This window comes from Phalacrocorax carbo, chromosome 1, assembly GCF_963921805.1.
Source record: "Phalacrocorax carbo chromosome 1, bPhaCar2.1, whole genome shotgun sequence".
NCBI classification, from domain to species: Eukaryota; Metazoa; Chordata; class Aves; order Suliformes; family Phalacrocoracidae; genus Phalacrocorax; species Phalacrocorax carbo.
In genome coordinates, this window is record NC_087513.1 from 39,613,545 (window position 1) to 39,630,033 (window position 16,489).

General features: G+C 43.4%; 1 protein-coding gene across 3 annotated transcripts in view; it reads right to left on the minus strand.

Annotated features, from left to right (window-relative positions):
* Window positions 1-237: 237 nt before the first annotated feature.
* The window catches only part of CPM (carboxypeptidase M), a 34,039-nt gene continuing 17,787 nt past the window's right edge, over window positions 238-16,489 (minus strand). For 2 of the 3 annotated variants that reach the window (XM_064449305.1, XM_064449297.1), the window contains exons 3-8: window positions 6,122-6,294; window positions 4,635-4,819; window positions 4,223-4,393; window positions 3,252-3,404; window positions 2,104-2,252; window positions 238-1,339 (exon numbers count right to left, since the gene is read on the minus strand). In XM_064449305.1, coding sequence (XP_064305375.1) covers window positions 1,106-1,339; window positions 2,104-2,252; window positions 3,252-3,404; window positions 4,223-4,393; window positions 4,635-4,819; window positions 6,122-6,294 — 1,065 coding nt within the window. In that variant the 3' untranslated portion in view covers window positions 238-1,105. Of the gene's footprint in view, window positions 1,340-2,103; window positions 2,253-3,251; window positions 3,405-4,222; window positions 4,394-4,634; window positions 4,820-6,121; window positions 6,295-14,340; window positions 14,439-16,489 lie in introns of all 3 variants that reach the window. The other variant, XM_064449288.1, reaches the window with a different exon arrangement.

The window sequence follows — 16,489 nt, forward strand, 5'->3', positions numbered from 1 at the left end:
AGGCTGCATGTTTAAAAAGGCATCAAAAGATTAGCTGCCACCCTGCACTTTTGTCTACTGGGCCCAGGAAAAGCTTGATGTTTCCAAAGATGAGCTCTTGTGGTTACTTTTGAAATTGCTTAAGGAAATCTTAAAATAAATGCAGGAGATGGAACTAAATGGCTTTTCTTGATAACTTGTGTGGCTGTTGGACTGCTTCAGAGGGTCCTCAAAATGCCCCGCACAGCCCGGCCAGGGGACACCGGTAGAGCAGCCACGCCTGAAATCCACCTCTGACAGGACGGGGTCTGCGCCCTGCTGTGCCTGCCCGCCAGCCTCACGCGGGCCTGTTAGACGCGGCCCAGACAGCGTGTGTAGTCGCAGGGCTGTGATGCGTGCCTAAACACACTGACGCCATGGCTAAAACTAGTTGGATTTAAAAATTCTAAGCCGTACGTGGTTCTGCTCCACACCAAATTCAGTAAAAAATGGACAGCGCCGACAGGATAAAGCTGTCAAGGACGGTTTCCATGTTTTTAATAGCTTTGCCTTAGAGGAGCAGTTTCCAGAGACCGGAGTTACTCTCTTGCCCGATGGCACAGATGATTATCATCAAGCTTCCAGCAGTGTGGCCCCTGGGTGCTTCGCTGCCATCTTCTTGTCTTACACCACGTCTTTGTGACTGAGCCATACCTGGTTTCAGCTGCCCACATAAGAAAGAACGTACGTAAAAATGCTATTTCTCACTCATAGCAGTGGCTTTATTATGAGAACTTAGGCTTGAGCTAACCCGTGTGGCACATCAGCTGTGGGTTCAACGAGGAACCTGGGTTGGCATGAAACATTTGCAGTACAATCCTAGACTTTTTTTTTTTTTTTTAACTTGAGCAACTTCAGAATGTATTTGCACTTTCTGCATCAAAATTCTACAGTTACCTCCCCGGGCTGTACAGAATTTCTTTAGCATGTAATACTGATGTAGAAAAATATGATATTCTATCAAAAATTGCTTGTCAAGCCCGTATTTTACAAAAACAGACACTCTTTTGCATGTACAATTCCTTGCCAGAAAAGCCACATTTGTGCAGGAAGATGTTTCCCTTGCCTTCTTGTGTCATTCCTGACTTTATTTGAAAATCACAAGCATAACGGTCATTAAGCCCCAGATATGTAGAGTTGGTTTTGCTGCAGCTGAAGCCCGCTGGAGCTCCTGGTAGAGTGGAGTTTTGGGGCATGAAGCAGCTCTTGATCCGATAGGGGCTTCTGAGAAAGTGAAGTCATGTTTCAAAGCACTGAAGTTCCCAGTGTTGTCAGGTATTTCCACTGTCTCCAGCATCGATTTAAATCCTGGTACAGTAGCCTAGGAGCAAACACAAGATTTGAAATGTTGAGTTCAGCTGTGAAATAGTCTTTATGTAATGGGCTTATTTAAGCCTTCAGTGTAAGGCAAAGTGTTCTAAACATAAGTTTGAGAACATGGACTGAGAAAAGGGTAAAGTTTTTCACATTACAGCAATAAGACTAAACCCCCCAAACCCCTGAGATGAAACCAGAGTATTTATTGATGATGGGGTGCACCCCGGGCTGACCAAGAGAGGGAATCCTGCAGTTACGCTTAGGCCTAAGCCCTCGGCTGGCAGCAGGCAGTGCCTGCGCCGCACGGATGTTCTCTAATACCAGCTCCTGCCAACCTCCGTGGAGAAGCCACTTTGCCCAAGGAAGTAACTGCTGCCACTGGCCATGTCCACCCGTACTGCCTGGGGCTACGTGGATCCCAGCCTCCGCCTCCTCGCCCTTCAGGACCTCTGCGGTGTGTTTCAGACACCTCAAGCTAGCATCGCCGTGGTCCAGCCTCTTGCCCCAGCTGGCTCTGCCACCTAGGTCGGATGAGTGCTCATCTCTCATCCAACACTGGGGACTCAAGAGCTGCTGTATCAAAAAAACTTCCTTTCTGCTGACTCATGTTTTAAGATACCGTTTTCTTCTAACTCTGCTAAAGAGCCTTTACAGCTCCTGTGCGTGACTCGAGCGAGTTCAGCTCACTGGTCTGTCAGGATGCAGCCCCACTGCGGCCAGGAGCTCAACGCAGTGAGAGACGACGCTACAGTTAGGCCACACACTTACGTTGATGACGTAGGTCCCAGGCAAAAGGAGAAGGAAGTACTCCCCTTGTTCGTTTGTTCTGTAGGGGCAGATGTGCGGCCTTCCTTGGGCTTCCACGATGGCGTTGGGAATAGGATTCCCGTTCTTATCCGTAACCTGGCCCTTGACACCTATGAAGAAGGGAGAGGCGAGAGAGCTGGCAGCCTGTAGCTGCGGTGAGCGTCCTTCACTGGAAGAGCCAGGCTGGTGGTTGCTGGATGCACTCTATGGCTATTTCAGTGATTTTGAGCACATTTAATATCACTAGTCACTTCTGTCGTACTGAGGGGAACTAAAATAGAAAATCCTTCGTTGTTGTTAGTGGTTTACCCTCACATGAAATTTGAAAGCAGTGTTGTCATCTCTGCTTCTGAATATCATTTGCTGAAAGCACCATGTATGCTTATTGTTCGTGTCTTTTACCGAAAGGCTTCAATCTTCAGTCCTTTTTAAAAATTTAAAATAAGTCAGCCTCTTCCCTAGTACTTCCCAATGGCAGAATACCAATAATGCCTGCTTACGAAACGGTTTCCCTAAATTCTCACACACAGCCTTCAAGGCGGTGCTGGCATTAAGCAAAGATAAAACAGCAGTCAGACATTCTGAGCAACAAAACACAAGATAAGCAAGATTTCCGCAAACCCTTCAACTCGCTGTAAAGCACCACTGCTTCTCTGCGCAGCAGCTCTCTCTTCCAACTCTGAAGGTGAGATCACACCTGGAAAAGCCTTACAAAAATACCAAATCCAAGCAGCAAAGACCAGTGAAACATTGCCCACATGCACACATAGATTTCGAGACCGCTGGAACGGGTTACGGGACTCCCCGAGGCAGGAAGAAGCGAGTGGGGGATGCATAAGCCAGCCCTGGGGCCTGTCCCTTGCTCCTGCCCCAGCAAGCTTTGAGCCCCCTACACCACTGTAATGGTGCTGGTCACCTCCCACGTGTAAGCTCTCCTCCCCAGCCCCAACCTGGCCTTGCAGCACTTGCTGTTCAGAAGCCACAGCTCCCAAGTTGATGCCAGAGCTCCTCCCCTGCGAGCTCTGACACCCAGCCAGGCTGCTGAAGAGCCCCCACTTTGCCCACAGACCCGGCTCAGCCTTAGCCCCCTTCCCCATTCGCGTACCCACCTAGGTGTACTTGTTTTATGTATTCGATCAGAGCAACCTTGTTGTCTTGCCAGAACTTTTCCAGCTGGTCTTCTGGAGGATATTTACAGCATGACAGCTCCAATGTAATTTCAAAACATTGTCCCCAGACATAGTTGTAATCTTGCATTCCACCTTAAAAGTCAAATAAAATAGTGTTCAGCTGCAAAGAAGCACCAAGTCGAAGCTAGAAGGAATATAGCAGAGTTAAAGTGTTGGTACTTGCATCACACCTGTAACGAGTAATTCTGATAAATTATTTGTCAGTGCCACACCTGAATTTACTGCCTCCTGTGGAAAACCAACTTAATTACTCCAGTTACATGTAGAGCGTTGTGTTCTAAAGCACAGTGGCATTTCGGGAATGATTACTGCGGCTGAGGAATGGTGGGCCTTTGACTTAAATTTGTTCAAGTACTCCCCACTAAACAGGGGCAGGTACATTCACAGGCTGGCATGGAGTTTGCCACTAACTCCACTAAGAGCCTTTTAAGGCTCTGAATCCAGACTGTGAAAGCAACACGCAGCGCCGCAGTATACAGGACCCATATTCTGTTTGGCTACACATAAACAGTAATGAAAATATTTCTCTCATTAATCAAACATTGAAAAAAAAAAAAAGATTATAAATAAACAGAAGATTGGTTTTTCTTTCTGAAAGGACAAGGCCCTGGTACCACACCAGTGCGTGGGTGTACTCTACGCAGACCTTAAGAAAGGGCACAGCAGCAGCCCGGCAGCAGAGACTGCCTCGTTCACTATGTAACTGCTGACTGGGAGAGTCTGCAAACACCCACCTCCTGCTCGGGGAATCCGCATGAACATGGTGGCTTACGCCCCTTATCAGCCCCCTGCTCTGGGCACGGTCACAGCCCTTCCATCACCAAATACGGCAAGAGAAAGTGGGAACATCGTATCCGACGCAGCTGAAAAAATATCACTGACGTTCTTACCTTCCAGCTGGTACCAAGAATACCCGTTGGTAATGCCTTCTGGAAAGGTTTGCCTGCTGTCACACCCAGTCCCCTTGTACATGCTGGCATGGTTGAAAGAATAAGTTTTTGCCAGGTGAATAAACACATCATCATCTGGAGATCTGCTATAGCCCTTCAAAGTGCCAGTAACTGCAGGATAAAGATAGCCATTCTGTAACTCTCATTACTGGAAAAACCTACAGTGCTGGCTTACGTGCAGGATAAACATCTCTCAAATAGCCACGTCAGGCAGTGAATTTTGATGGGTTTATCAAAGTCTGCCCATCCCAGCTGGCAAAACTCTGCAGAAATCCTTATTAATTTTGCTTTGGTACAGCTAATGTTCCTAAACTAAATCAGCCATGGAGAAAAGAGTTTGCTACTAGCTCACCTGTGTTACCATTATCAAAGGTGTAACTGGCAACCAGGGCACCCCCATGCAAGTTTGCCGAAAGAACAAATGTTTCATTTTTTATCCAGTTCATTACTGCTTGAGTCTCTGGCTGAATGTCAGCACTGTTACTTTCAAAGGCATCAGGGAAATTTCTGTTCAGATCTTCTCCGTTCTTATTGTACCTTAGAAAGAAAGAACACATTCCCATTACTGTTCTGCCTATAGACACTTCCACATCACCAGCCTCCCAGCACTTAAGGTCTGTGGCTTGCTAGCGTCTTCAGGAAACAGGCAAGATGACCATTGCAAATCTTCTCAAGCATTAAGAAGATGGACTTCAGTTTGCTTTCTGGCAGCACTGGGATTTTCACAGCACACAATAAAACAATTCTTCTATTGTATTTTGGGTAGAAACAGTAATAACATTTAACACACGTATAGCATGTACGCACTGACACGTACGTGAATTAGAAAAACCTAAGCCAGATAAGGAGGATGTCGTATGTTCTTCACACTAGTATAGAAGACCAAGGTGGATGCGGACATGGAGCAAAAAATTTGACTCAAGCACAAGATATGTTCTCTTCCCCCTGTACCAGAAGGTCCAGCCTGTGCAAATGCTCTTCCTTTTTTGCTCAGACAGGTCAGTACAGAGAGTAGAGAGGGTATTTAGCATCTGCTGTATTAATTTTTAAACTCAGTTACTTAAACTCTTTGACAGTGAGGGGATAAAAAAATACCACCCTCCATAGAAGTCCTATCTATTTGCTGAGGAATAGATTTATTTCCTAATAAAAAGGGGGGACTGCACTGGTCACCTAGAGAACTAAACTACCTAAACTACCTTTTCACTAGCTTGTTAAACTTTTCCTCCCCTTTTTGGTCACTCCAACAGCTAAATTAAAGAATGCAAAAGTAGCACAAGACGCAATGCTACGTTATGTTTTCTTCTGCGTAAGTTTTTTCCCAGCACTGGAGTTAGCACAGCACCTATTACAGCCAGCTCTGCTTGCCTAACTCCTCCCTCTTATTAGATCTACATTCAACATGATCTTTAAACACTTTTCTAGAAGTCCACTCAACAAGCTTAGACACAACTTTTTCTCATTAAGAAGAGTTACAGAGTTCTCCAATTGAAATAGATCCCTGTGGGTGGAGTTTTCCTTTTTTTGTGGGACCCTAAAGGTCTAAATAGGTTGTTGTGCTTCTATTTGCAGTCTGGGTCTCCTGCCTAAAAGGTTAGCTCATGACACCCTTCTGACCAATTTTCTCTAGCCGCACCACATATAAACACCAGTCTGACTCAGTCGTCCAAAAACTCTATGCTGTAACAGTGTGTCTTCAGAACAGCACCGCCAAAATTAGCCCTAACACATCCTCTAGGCTACCCTCTCCACCAAGGATGATTCAGTCTCTTGGCTATTTCCAATTATTACTCCCCACCCATTTCCTTTACCTACTCCCACCTTCTAAGCCACCCTTACCTTCCTCGTGTGTAAAAACAATCAGGTACTTTTGTAGCTTCAAATCCGTCAGGATTCATTGTTGGCATGATATGGATCCGGGTATTATTGAGCAATCGGGTAATAACTGGGTCACGTCTGTAGCTGGTCACCAGGAAGTCTATCAAATGGAGCAGGATTTCTCTCCCAACAGTCTGTATAAAGAAGCATAGATTTTATTTTAAGTCTGCTATAGAAGAAGAAAAAGGAAATAAAAAAAGACCCACCACCTTCCACTTACACATTTTTCCTTCTGGATTACACAGACATAAAAGGCATACAAGAGTATTCTGGTCAACGCTGTTTTTTTTAATGCTCTCCCCTAAATATATTTTCAGTAATTTAATAGATGAAAAGAGTCACTGGAGGGTTTTCACATGGCTTTTAAACCCAGATCAACCAGAGCTTTTTCTGTAATGGGAAACAGACTGTGTCAGCTGTGCTGCTTAAATCCTGCAGGGATAAGGACTAGCCTTATCAAAAACTGTAACTGCAGAGCCCGCCTGTTAAAGATCCCACGGGCCTGGAAACGCACCATTGTGTTACCTCAGTTGCCCTGCGGAGTCAGCTCTGTGCCGATGCCCGAGGGACCCTGGGCCCTGCAATGCGCATTGGTGCTGTGCATCACCACCTGGCAGTGACGGTTCGGTTTGGAAGAAAGGAAGGAAACACCTTCCATGTTTTCCGGGCTGCTACAGAGCGGGACTTTTTCTTGCTGATCCCCTTTTACGGGAAGTCGATTTTAATGCAGGATCAAAAGAGACCTCATAGACACTTCTGTTATATTCTCTGTTACATTGCTTTATTTTAATGCTGTGAACACAAGCATTAGGGAAACCAAACAGGTATATTACATCCTTAGAGAAAGATGTGGAAGGACATTTGGGTGCAGACTTTGGATCAAGGGAAGGCAGTGGCAGAAAAAAAGCTAAATAAGTATTTCTGTTCATTTAAGTTTGTATAGGCCATGAAAGCTGGCAGGACATCTCCCTTTGGTCTACTCTATCAGATTTCAGGCAAAACAGTGGCAAGTTCCAGCTCCAGTGAGTTAAGAACAATCTTATTCTACCCCAGAAACCACCAGTAGAGTGTTCACTGGACCATACTTTCCAGCAGCACTTTCTGCAGCACTGTGCCCCACGCCACAAGGGCGCTGTAGGGTTCCTAAGCCCTGGCTGGGATGGGAACAAATCAAGACTTGCCACTAGACATGCTCTGGAGATAATTTATCTCTACTTTATCTCCAAGAACAAAGCCTGGTAAATCACTGCAGGCTCCAGCTCAGAGCTACAGCATCTCAGTATCTTTTAGAATGAACCTTGCATCACTAAAGTGGAAATACTGTAAATAATTACTTTTTCCTAAAGCAAGGAACATGGAGTGGCATTACTGGATGAACCTGGTATCACAGATAAACATCTTGCTTTCAGACTGGTACAGGCTAACGTAAAAGGTAGGTGACATCAGGCAGGGGAAAAGGAATATTTCTCCACTGCTATTTGCTGCACTAATATATTTTTAAATTTTCACATTGGTGCATTTTAAGTGGCAAATCCTGCTCTGGGTGTTGAGGTGAACAGGAACACAAGACACCGTCCAGCAAGAGCTCTGCCTACAGGAGCTGGGTTGGTACACGATGGGGCAAGGAGGGCCGGGTGTAACTGCCTTTCAGGCTGGGAGCAAACCGTATCTTGCCAGTTAGCTGGCAATTGCTGTTTAGTCACAGGAGAAACAAACAAACAAACAAACAACATAGTATCAAACATGACTCCGCTAAGTTGTGGATCGCACTGTTTTAAGTGTCGTACTTGAAGGCAGCCATGGTCTCTGAGTTGGTACTTAAACCATTCTGCCATGCTCTTTGAACAGGGACAAAGAAGGATCTCTTCTCAGTCTGCCCCAGAGCAGATTTGTTCCCAAATTTTCTAACCCTTGCCTGTCACCTCCTGATGGTCTCCTGCAAGCTACCATCCAGTAATCCACTAGTGGAAGCTGTGTTACACAAATGCATTTACTGTCCCAATAACTAAGTGGTTCTTTTTCTAAACACTACAGCAAATGGGCTTTGGCAAGGTGGGGAAAAGGTACCTAATTTCCTCCACCACCAGTAGTTTTCAAAACAGCACCTGAGTACATGAAAGCAGACGGCTCTGCAGGTTTGATAAATTTACTCCATGAAATTTAAGAAGGGATGCAACAGAACCTGTCTTGTACAGGCAGCTCAGTTCCAGCTCTGGGTGATAGACATCTTGGGAAGCATACAGAGCAGGGGGGAAGAAAGGAGGGGAGAAAAGTCAGCCAAATCATGGCCCTGGGCATGAGAGATAAAGCTAGCAGACTCAGAAGCAACAAGAACAGCCCTACCACAGAGACAGCTAAACTACAGACAAGACCAGACTGCTCTCTGGAGGAACTGGGAAAGTGTCTTTGCTCCTACCATACTTCAGTGCCTGAAAAAGACATCCAGAAAAGAAAGGGCAGAGAAGCAGGAACAGGAAGGGGAACAAAGATAAAGAAAAGCAACAAGAGAAGGTGGTGGAAAAGGAAAATGCTTATGAAGAATGGAAAATGACCAGTTTTTCATAGATTACATTCTTTGCACTTAAGAGCTAAACCCAGATTTACTTATATATACAGTATTTTAAAAACTAACCCTATGTTCTAGGATTCCTTGTGTAGCTACTGCTGTACTTGAGTACTTAGTACATTAAACAATTCAGCTAATCTCTGTCACAGAGGGTTGGTACTTTGATCATTCCCTGGTGGGGGAAGAATATATTTATTACCACTCTGTTTCGGTGGTGTGTGAGAGGGGTGGTTTTATTGTGGTGCAGAGTACGCTGCATTTCTTGAGAAAGCACATCTGGATGTCTTTGAGGGGGGGAAATTTTCAATTCTGGGAAAGTATAGCTCAAGTTTTGACCAAGTCCTTGCAAGGCACCTCCTGCCCAGCCAAGCTTTACCCTGTTACTAGAGAGGTCAGCTGTACCTGTGGAGGAAAGTTATGAGGCATTTAGTTTTACTTTAGAGCTTCAAATGAAGGATCTAGACACAGTAGAGGTAGGTTGCTGACAGACACCTTAACCTGCCTCTACTTTAGTACAAAGATGTATAGAGCAGGGGCCTTTATGTGCTCTTTGGCTTTGAGAAGACATGATGAATATTTGGTTTTAATTGCAGTATCCCAAGGGCAATGCCCGGGTTCATTGTTCTGCTGTGGCTCAGATGAGGGGTGACACAAAAGCAAAGGAAAACCCTTTTTCCCACCTCTAGGGAGGCAGACATTAAGCCTCTCTGTGCACTTTCAGCTGTCAGCTTCCTTGCATGCCCCAAAGGGAGAGCGTCAGCAGGAAAGGCTTTCAGCGATCCTCAGGGGAAGCCCTGAATGAAGCAGCATGCTACGTCAGGGCATGGCTCAACACTGGAGAAAAGGGTGTGACTGCCATTTCTGTAGATGTACCCCTTAAGCTTGCTGACTATCACTTCTGGCATGGCTGGGTCAGCACCCTGCTCAGCTACTGAAGGGCTTACTCAAGAAGCCCTAGCGGCAGCCAGTTAAAAGATTAAGGTTAGCTCCAATTGCACCTGCACTGTAACACTTCACTGCAGCACCCCTGTTTTTAAAACGTTTTTGTTACCACATGATAGAGACCTAATACCAGGGGACTATGGGTGGATAGACTCTGCCCATTTTTGTGATTAAATTATTTCTTTAAACGCGGCCCAGTTTTTAAGTTGAACTATGTTGAAAGAAAGATCCAAACCATCAGGTAGGACCTGTTTCAGAGCAACACAGTCTGGCCAGCCTCCTTGCTCCAGCTCTGACTGCTCTAACAGACCTAGCGCAGCATACCCGGCGCAACCCCGCCTAAGGAAGTGGAGTTACAGCAGAGAAACCAATTGTCCATCCTGGTTTACCACTTAAAAGAGAACATCTTGTAAGTGGGGCACTTAAGACTTGTACAGCACTAATTGTTATGCAGGGCTGCGACACACTGCACTGTGTTTGTCCTTCTTTACTAAAATACACCAGTGTTAAAGCGACTGTTTGTGCAAACACAGTTTGGCACGTATCCATTTATTTCTACAGCAGTAATCGCTATGGAAATATGAGAACTATTACATGTATGACAGGGAATTGCAATTCCTTGGTTTATCACCGAAGGAAATGGCAACATAAGGCCTGCTTTTGAACTAGTAACTGGCATAAGATGTTGCCACCTGGACAAATTCCACAGGCTTCAGGCTTCTCAGCACAGGCTTCACCTGGTTGAGAAATGGATCACTTTTTCTTTTCCCACTCAGAAGAGTGGGAGGGAAGATAAGGAAGAAGGTAACTGGGGTGACGCAGCAGCCCCACCTGTATTGAAAGAGATCTCAGCAGTATCCAGCTTTTTTTAAAAGTCTGAGGTTAGCAAATAGATTTGGTTTCTTTGAATTTTGAAATCTCTGGTGCTTCCTACCTTCTTTACATCACATCAGCTGATACTGAAGCCAGGTGGAAAATAGTTCACTACACCATACATATTTTTTATTCTCTTTTCTAGAGCACATATTTGTTTCCCTGCCACACTACTTCCGATTATATTGCGCAGCACAAAGGACGTAAGAATATGTGCTGAAAACTCCTTACAGCAGACTGTACAGTATGTGGACACAACTCTTTTTGCCCAACCTGGTGATTAAAAAAAACACCTTTTTTAGTAGTGGCATTCTGATAGTGTTAATGGAGCTCCCATTCATTTTTTTTAGAAATGAGAGTGAGAAATTCTACACAAGACTCATTAGTTTGTTGTTTTTAAGCCCCAATTTTATTGATCACAACTAAATCTAACTCAGCCACCCAACACCTAATAAGTCACCATATCTTAGGAAACCCTCTGTGGATAGGACTATGTCTGTGATGACATGGAAAATAGGGTCTAGATGCTTAAACTTAAAGCACAAAATAAGCTGGCAAGATAAATACATCCTTTCATGTAGGCTAGCTCTGTATGATCAGTACAGGCTCAGCTTTGCGTAATGAAAGAGGCAAAATACTATTACACGAAGAAAAGAAAATTATCAGAAGTGGATGATTTAGGAGAAAAGGTTTGGTATCAGCATTACTTACCATCCTGGGAAAGAGTTTGTCTTGTGATGGCCCAGTTACACTATAACTGCAGAAAGTTAAGGAAGCCATGTACTTGATACATTAAAGGGGCCAAGCAGAAAGGCACGGGTAGTTTACATTTTGTTCAGATGTGCTTTTCCTTAGAGTTTTCCTACGGTGATATACATGATTTAGGAACAGTCTTCTAATTAGATCCTGTGGTTCAGTTGTGTAGATTGGACTCAGGTCACTGGCACAGCTGGTCAAAAGGTGGTACTTCTGCTCCATTGACGACTTAGGAGCGTTTGGGGTTTGGTTGTGGTTGATGTTAAGTGGAGGAAGTTTTTCCACCCAGAGTGAGTGTACACACTGAGGAAGAGCAGATCTTTCAAGTAAGGGTGCAGGCCTAGGACAAGGGAGGCTGCTGGCTAAATCAGAATGAGTGCTGCCCCAGAACAGCAGGAAACTTCTCCCTCATCTTCCCCACTGCAGACTTTAACAACATTTCACAGACTTGTGCATTTTGTGCAGTCTGTTAGTGCATTTTGATTATTAAAGTCTCACATAGCTGCAAGTGACTGAACTACCTCTAATTATCAGTTTTAATCTGTCTTGGATTAAACAAAAAGTACTGCTAAAAAGGGCATCCAGCTTCATACAGGCACAGAAAGAATGGAAGAAGTCTTTTGTTGCATCTCTGGGGCAAAAGTTCACCTTATTTGGCAATGGTGATCACAAAATAAAATCATTTAAACCTTGGCTGGTCACATCTTACAGTATTAAGAAAAATTAACTGACTTAAAAAAAATCTTTCCAGTTCTGAAAAAAATACTCTCTTCCTGATGTTGTGTACTCACATTATTTTACTAGAACTTTCCTGTTGGGCAGCTCTCCAAATAACCTAAGTCTCCTTCCAGCAGCACACGTGAACAGCCTGCACACATGCAGTTCAGGCTCCCCCCAACTTTTAGGTTTTAGGAGCAGCTGGTCAGCTGAGTCAAAACAGAAAAGTGTCATTTGTGAGACCATGACAGGTTAGAAGGGCAGCATCACCAACCAACACTTGAGAACAGAACTTTTCTCACTTTGTACTGTTTTTGGCAAGCATCACTGAAGCACAAAAGACCTAACTAGATCAATGAAATCTTGCAATTTTAAGTCATGAAAGACTGTGGAATGCAAGTTGAAGTTTGTCACACAGTTAGTGCAAAGCTTATCTGCTTAATATATTATAGGGGTAGTTGAATCTTTCCCCAGTGAATAGTCTAGCAGAATCTTAGATTATGGGAAAAAATATTCAAGTTCTCCAATGCCTCCCTATATGAGGTATTCATTTCCTGCCATCTGAAATACATTTATGGTCAGATAGGAAAAACAAACACCAACTGTGCGTTATATCCATACACAAAAAAGGAATTAGGCAAAGATCATAATGAGGCCTGAAAAGGAGGAATAGCTCTCTTTCCAGAATCTTCCCTATGTGTCTGCTTGGTCTAATGAACAAGCTAGAATGTAGCATGGCACTTCGTGCGATATGATACCTAGGCAGCTCAAGGATCAACCCTGCTCAGACAGACTCAGATATAGTGCCAGATACTTCAAAAAGAAAAAAGTCTCACTTCATTGCCTCACAAAGTCAAGATAAAAATTTAGATCCTAGGCAGTGATCCAGGTCACCTGATCCCCAGCAATTCCTGACCCTATGGATATGCACAGTGTGTATCTCCATGGTCAAAGCAGTGATGATGGCCGGAGTGGTGCATCGTAGAGGTTCCAATAAGAGGAGTGGCCTTCGGCAGTCCAGCAATATTGGGTTTGAGAGCCAGGCCATTCTGGCTAAGATCATATCCTGCCTTCTACCTCTTTCCCACCAAAGCTGGCTCATCCGTAGCCATAAGTTTGCATTTACCTTCAGCAGTCTGCAGGGATAGTCACATGGAGCCTCCATTCCTGGGCTCCCTGGCCTACCCTGCTGACACGCACCAGGTCTTAAAAGTTGAAAACCCTATCTGGGGCATCCAGTAACACATGTACCCATTTGAAACCATGAATCAGCTTCCTCCCACACACAGTTAAATTCCAAAGCAGTCAGACTCCCAGCAGTACTTTGAGCACAGCCACTGTCAAACAAGGTGAAACTAGTCTAACTTGGGGAAAATTCTTGGCACATTGAGTCACAAGTGCCTGTAGGCGTGCAAGTGCTCACACACAGTATTGGTAATAGCAATAGCTTGTGATCTGCTATGCTTTACACAGGACACGCTTCCTACTACATCTGTATTTCTTAGTTTTGGGAATTCAGTGTAGCATATGTACATATATTTAAATATAAAATTTGCCATTTCTCTGTTGAATTATTTACCCTTCACATTAAAGGCTGCATAGAAATATATTGTGTAGTTTAAGCGTACTCTGAACATGACTAATAAAAGCAGTTAAAGCTAAAGAATAAGGGAAGTAGAAAGCAAGAAGAGATTATAGAGAAGAGTGAAGCTTCAAGTCTTCTTGTTCCAGATTCATGTACTATACCAGGAAGGCTTGCAATCACCATTATCTCCTGTTTCATTAATAAGGGGGCATTCTTTCCACAGCAAGTTAAGCCTGAAAGTGCTTTTTGTTTTGTACTCACTGTGTTATTGCAGGTGAATCTAAGTATTCCTAGCTTAAGGTTCCCAAGAGAAATGTTCTTTCTAAAATAAGTCATTTGGTGCTTCACAGGAATTATTATTCAATCTTAGGATGTATTTGAAGAGTTCTATCAGTCACGCTTCATGCCTAAGCAATAACAACACACAAGCAAACTACTGCATCTGACTCATTGCCAGGAAAGTTAAAGCCTCTGAGTTTATCCACATGGAGAAGACAAAGCTCTCTACTTAAGAGAGGTCTTAGGTGTACGATTCTTCACTGTGATGTAAGGTGTCCTAAAGCCCTTCCACCAAAACAAGGGAACTTTACTCTTGAAATTCCTTGAGACATACACACGTATTAGGTCTCCTTTGAGGTATGATATACCTTAATAATAAGTAGCACACACCTGAGAGAAGTTCACTCTAAACCTCTGGTAAGTGTATTTGGTATAAATTACATTGCAAAAGTTGAAACGTACCTCATCCCCATGCATATTAGCAACATACTTGAACTCTGGAATGCCAATCTTATGATGGGTTGGAAACCTTCCCAGAACAAGAACCCACAGGTCTCTACCTTTAAGAGGGGAAGGGGAAAAGACATTTTTTTAAACAAGTGTAAAATGATACAAACCTTAGAGAAAAAAAACCCAAACAAATCAAAAAACCTAAACCAAAACAGACAAAAAACCCCCACCCACACAACAAAAAAAATCCCAAAACCAAAAAAAAAACAAACCCACAAAAACCAAAAAACCAAAAACCAAGAGAGTTGGTCATTAAGACCGGTGCACCAATTCTCATATTTCATTGCTGCCCAGTCAGTCCTATATACAGCATATCAAAGCAGACTGTGGGCTTTTTTATCCTACGAGTACTTGCTAAGTTAATTACAGGAATAAATATGTTTTGCCTTCTGACCAAAGGCATGTAAGTGAATCCTGCAATTTCAAAAGCATTTAACCAGTGCAAGAAAATAGTTTGGGTTTTTATGTTGTAATAAACATTTTTCAAATCAAGTTTAGCAAGCAAGATCTTGCCAAGTAAAGTCACCAAGCAACTAAAGAGTATTTAAAATAAAACGCACTCTTCCCCAAAAAATATTCAATCATTACAAGGGTTTTCTGAAGTACATACAGATGTTTCCATTATCACAAAGAAAGAGCATAATTTTTTTGGTATTAAAGATGACACAGAAGAGCTAAATGCATTCAGGAGTTACTGCTCAGAAAACAGAAGATACCAGGCAGACCTGAATCAGACACATATTCCAGAAAAAAAAAAACAAAACAAAACCCAGCAGGGAAAGAATTAATAGCTACAGAAAGAATATTAGTTAGGACCGCTAAAGCTGCACAGGAAGCTGAACTTTAAGTAACAAAATAAACAAACATTTTGGAAATCCTCATTTAAAGGGGGAAGGGGGCATTTTTTATTATTATTTTTAGTGATGTTGTGGCATTTCAGATCTCATCTGCAACACTACGTTTCCCTCTAGTCTGCTCGATGAGGTGGAAAGCTCTAGTTTCAGTAGGTGGCAGCAATGAAACTGGACCAGGACCTTGACAACAGCGGTCACAGCCTATAGATGGCTAACACCCAGACCTTGCATGCATGCTGCTTGTCCCCAGCTCTCACGCAGGGTTTGTTGGGACCACTGAGCTGTCGCAGCCGAGTCCAACCATCGTTACTTACAGAAAAGAAGAATGTAGGTGCTGCTACATGCAGTACTATAGAAAGCATTGTTTTCTAAACCTTTGTGGAATGTCAAATCTGCAGTAAATAAACTCTGGAGCATAACAGTTTCCCAGAGGTGGAAGCCATGGACCTCATGCTACAGCTGCAGCGAGACAGTCACATAGCTAAAAAGGAAAACAAAAATGCTGCAGCAGCTGCAGTACCTTCAGGAATGGGAGAAAAATGTTGAAGGACAGAAGGAACACTACAAGATGCGCTGAAACTCCACTGAGGCCTGAACGTGTCCCAGCTCTTTCTTCTAGATGGAAGTGGATACAGCTAATCTGTAAAATGTGTGTTTCCTACAGAGAAGACGTATAAGTTTATAAATTCATTCAGCCCTGGGACTGCCTGTTATCAGCACACACACAGGGCTTCAAAGTATCTTAGAGCCAACAGGTTCAGTAAATTACATGTAAAAAGTCCTCTCAGAGTTAAAGTGAAAAAAGTGCTGATTAAAAGCATGAGTTTCCTCAAATCCTTGACCGTTTCCTACAGAGGCACAAAGCAGTGACCTAGAAGGTGAAATAGCTTAGTGCAGCATCAGGACATTAAACCAACCAATATACTCACAACATTTATATTACCTTTCTATATATAATTATTATCTAATATAGAAAACACCCAACAAATCACAGCAGCCAAACAATATTGTAGACCCTAGAACATGAAGCATCTTATCTCACCAATAACCAGACCTTAGTATTACCCCCTGGTTTTATTCGAATGGAAGCAGATCACAAGGACCATTTCAAATCCAACTACTAGCAATGAAGACATCCACATCCATTGCCTACAGACTTTTCTGAGCATCTCATGAGCTGATGTAGAACACTGCCATATTCTTTAGCTGCTTTTTCGTAGCGGTGCTAGCACTGATTCAGTACTATA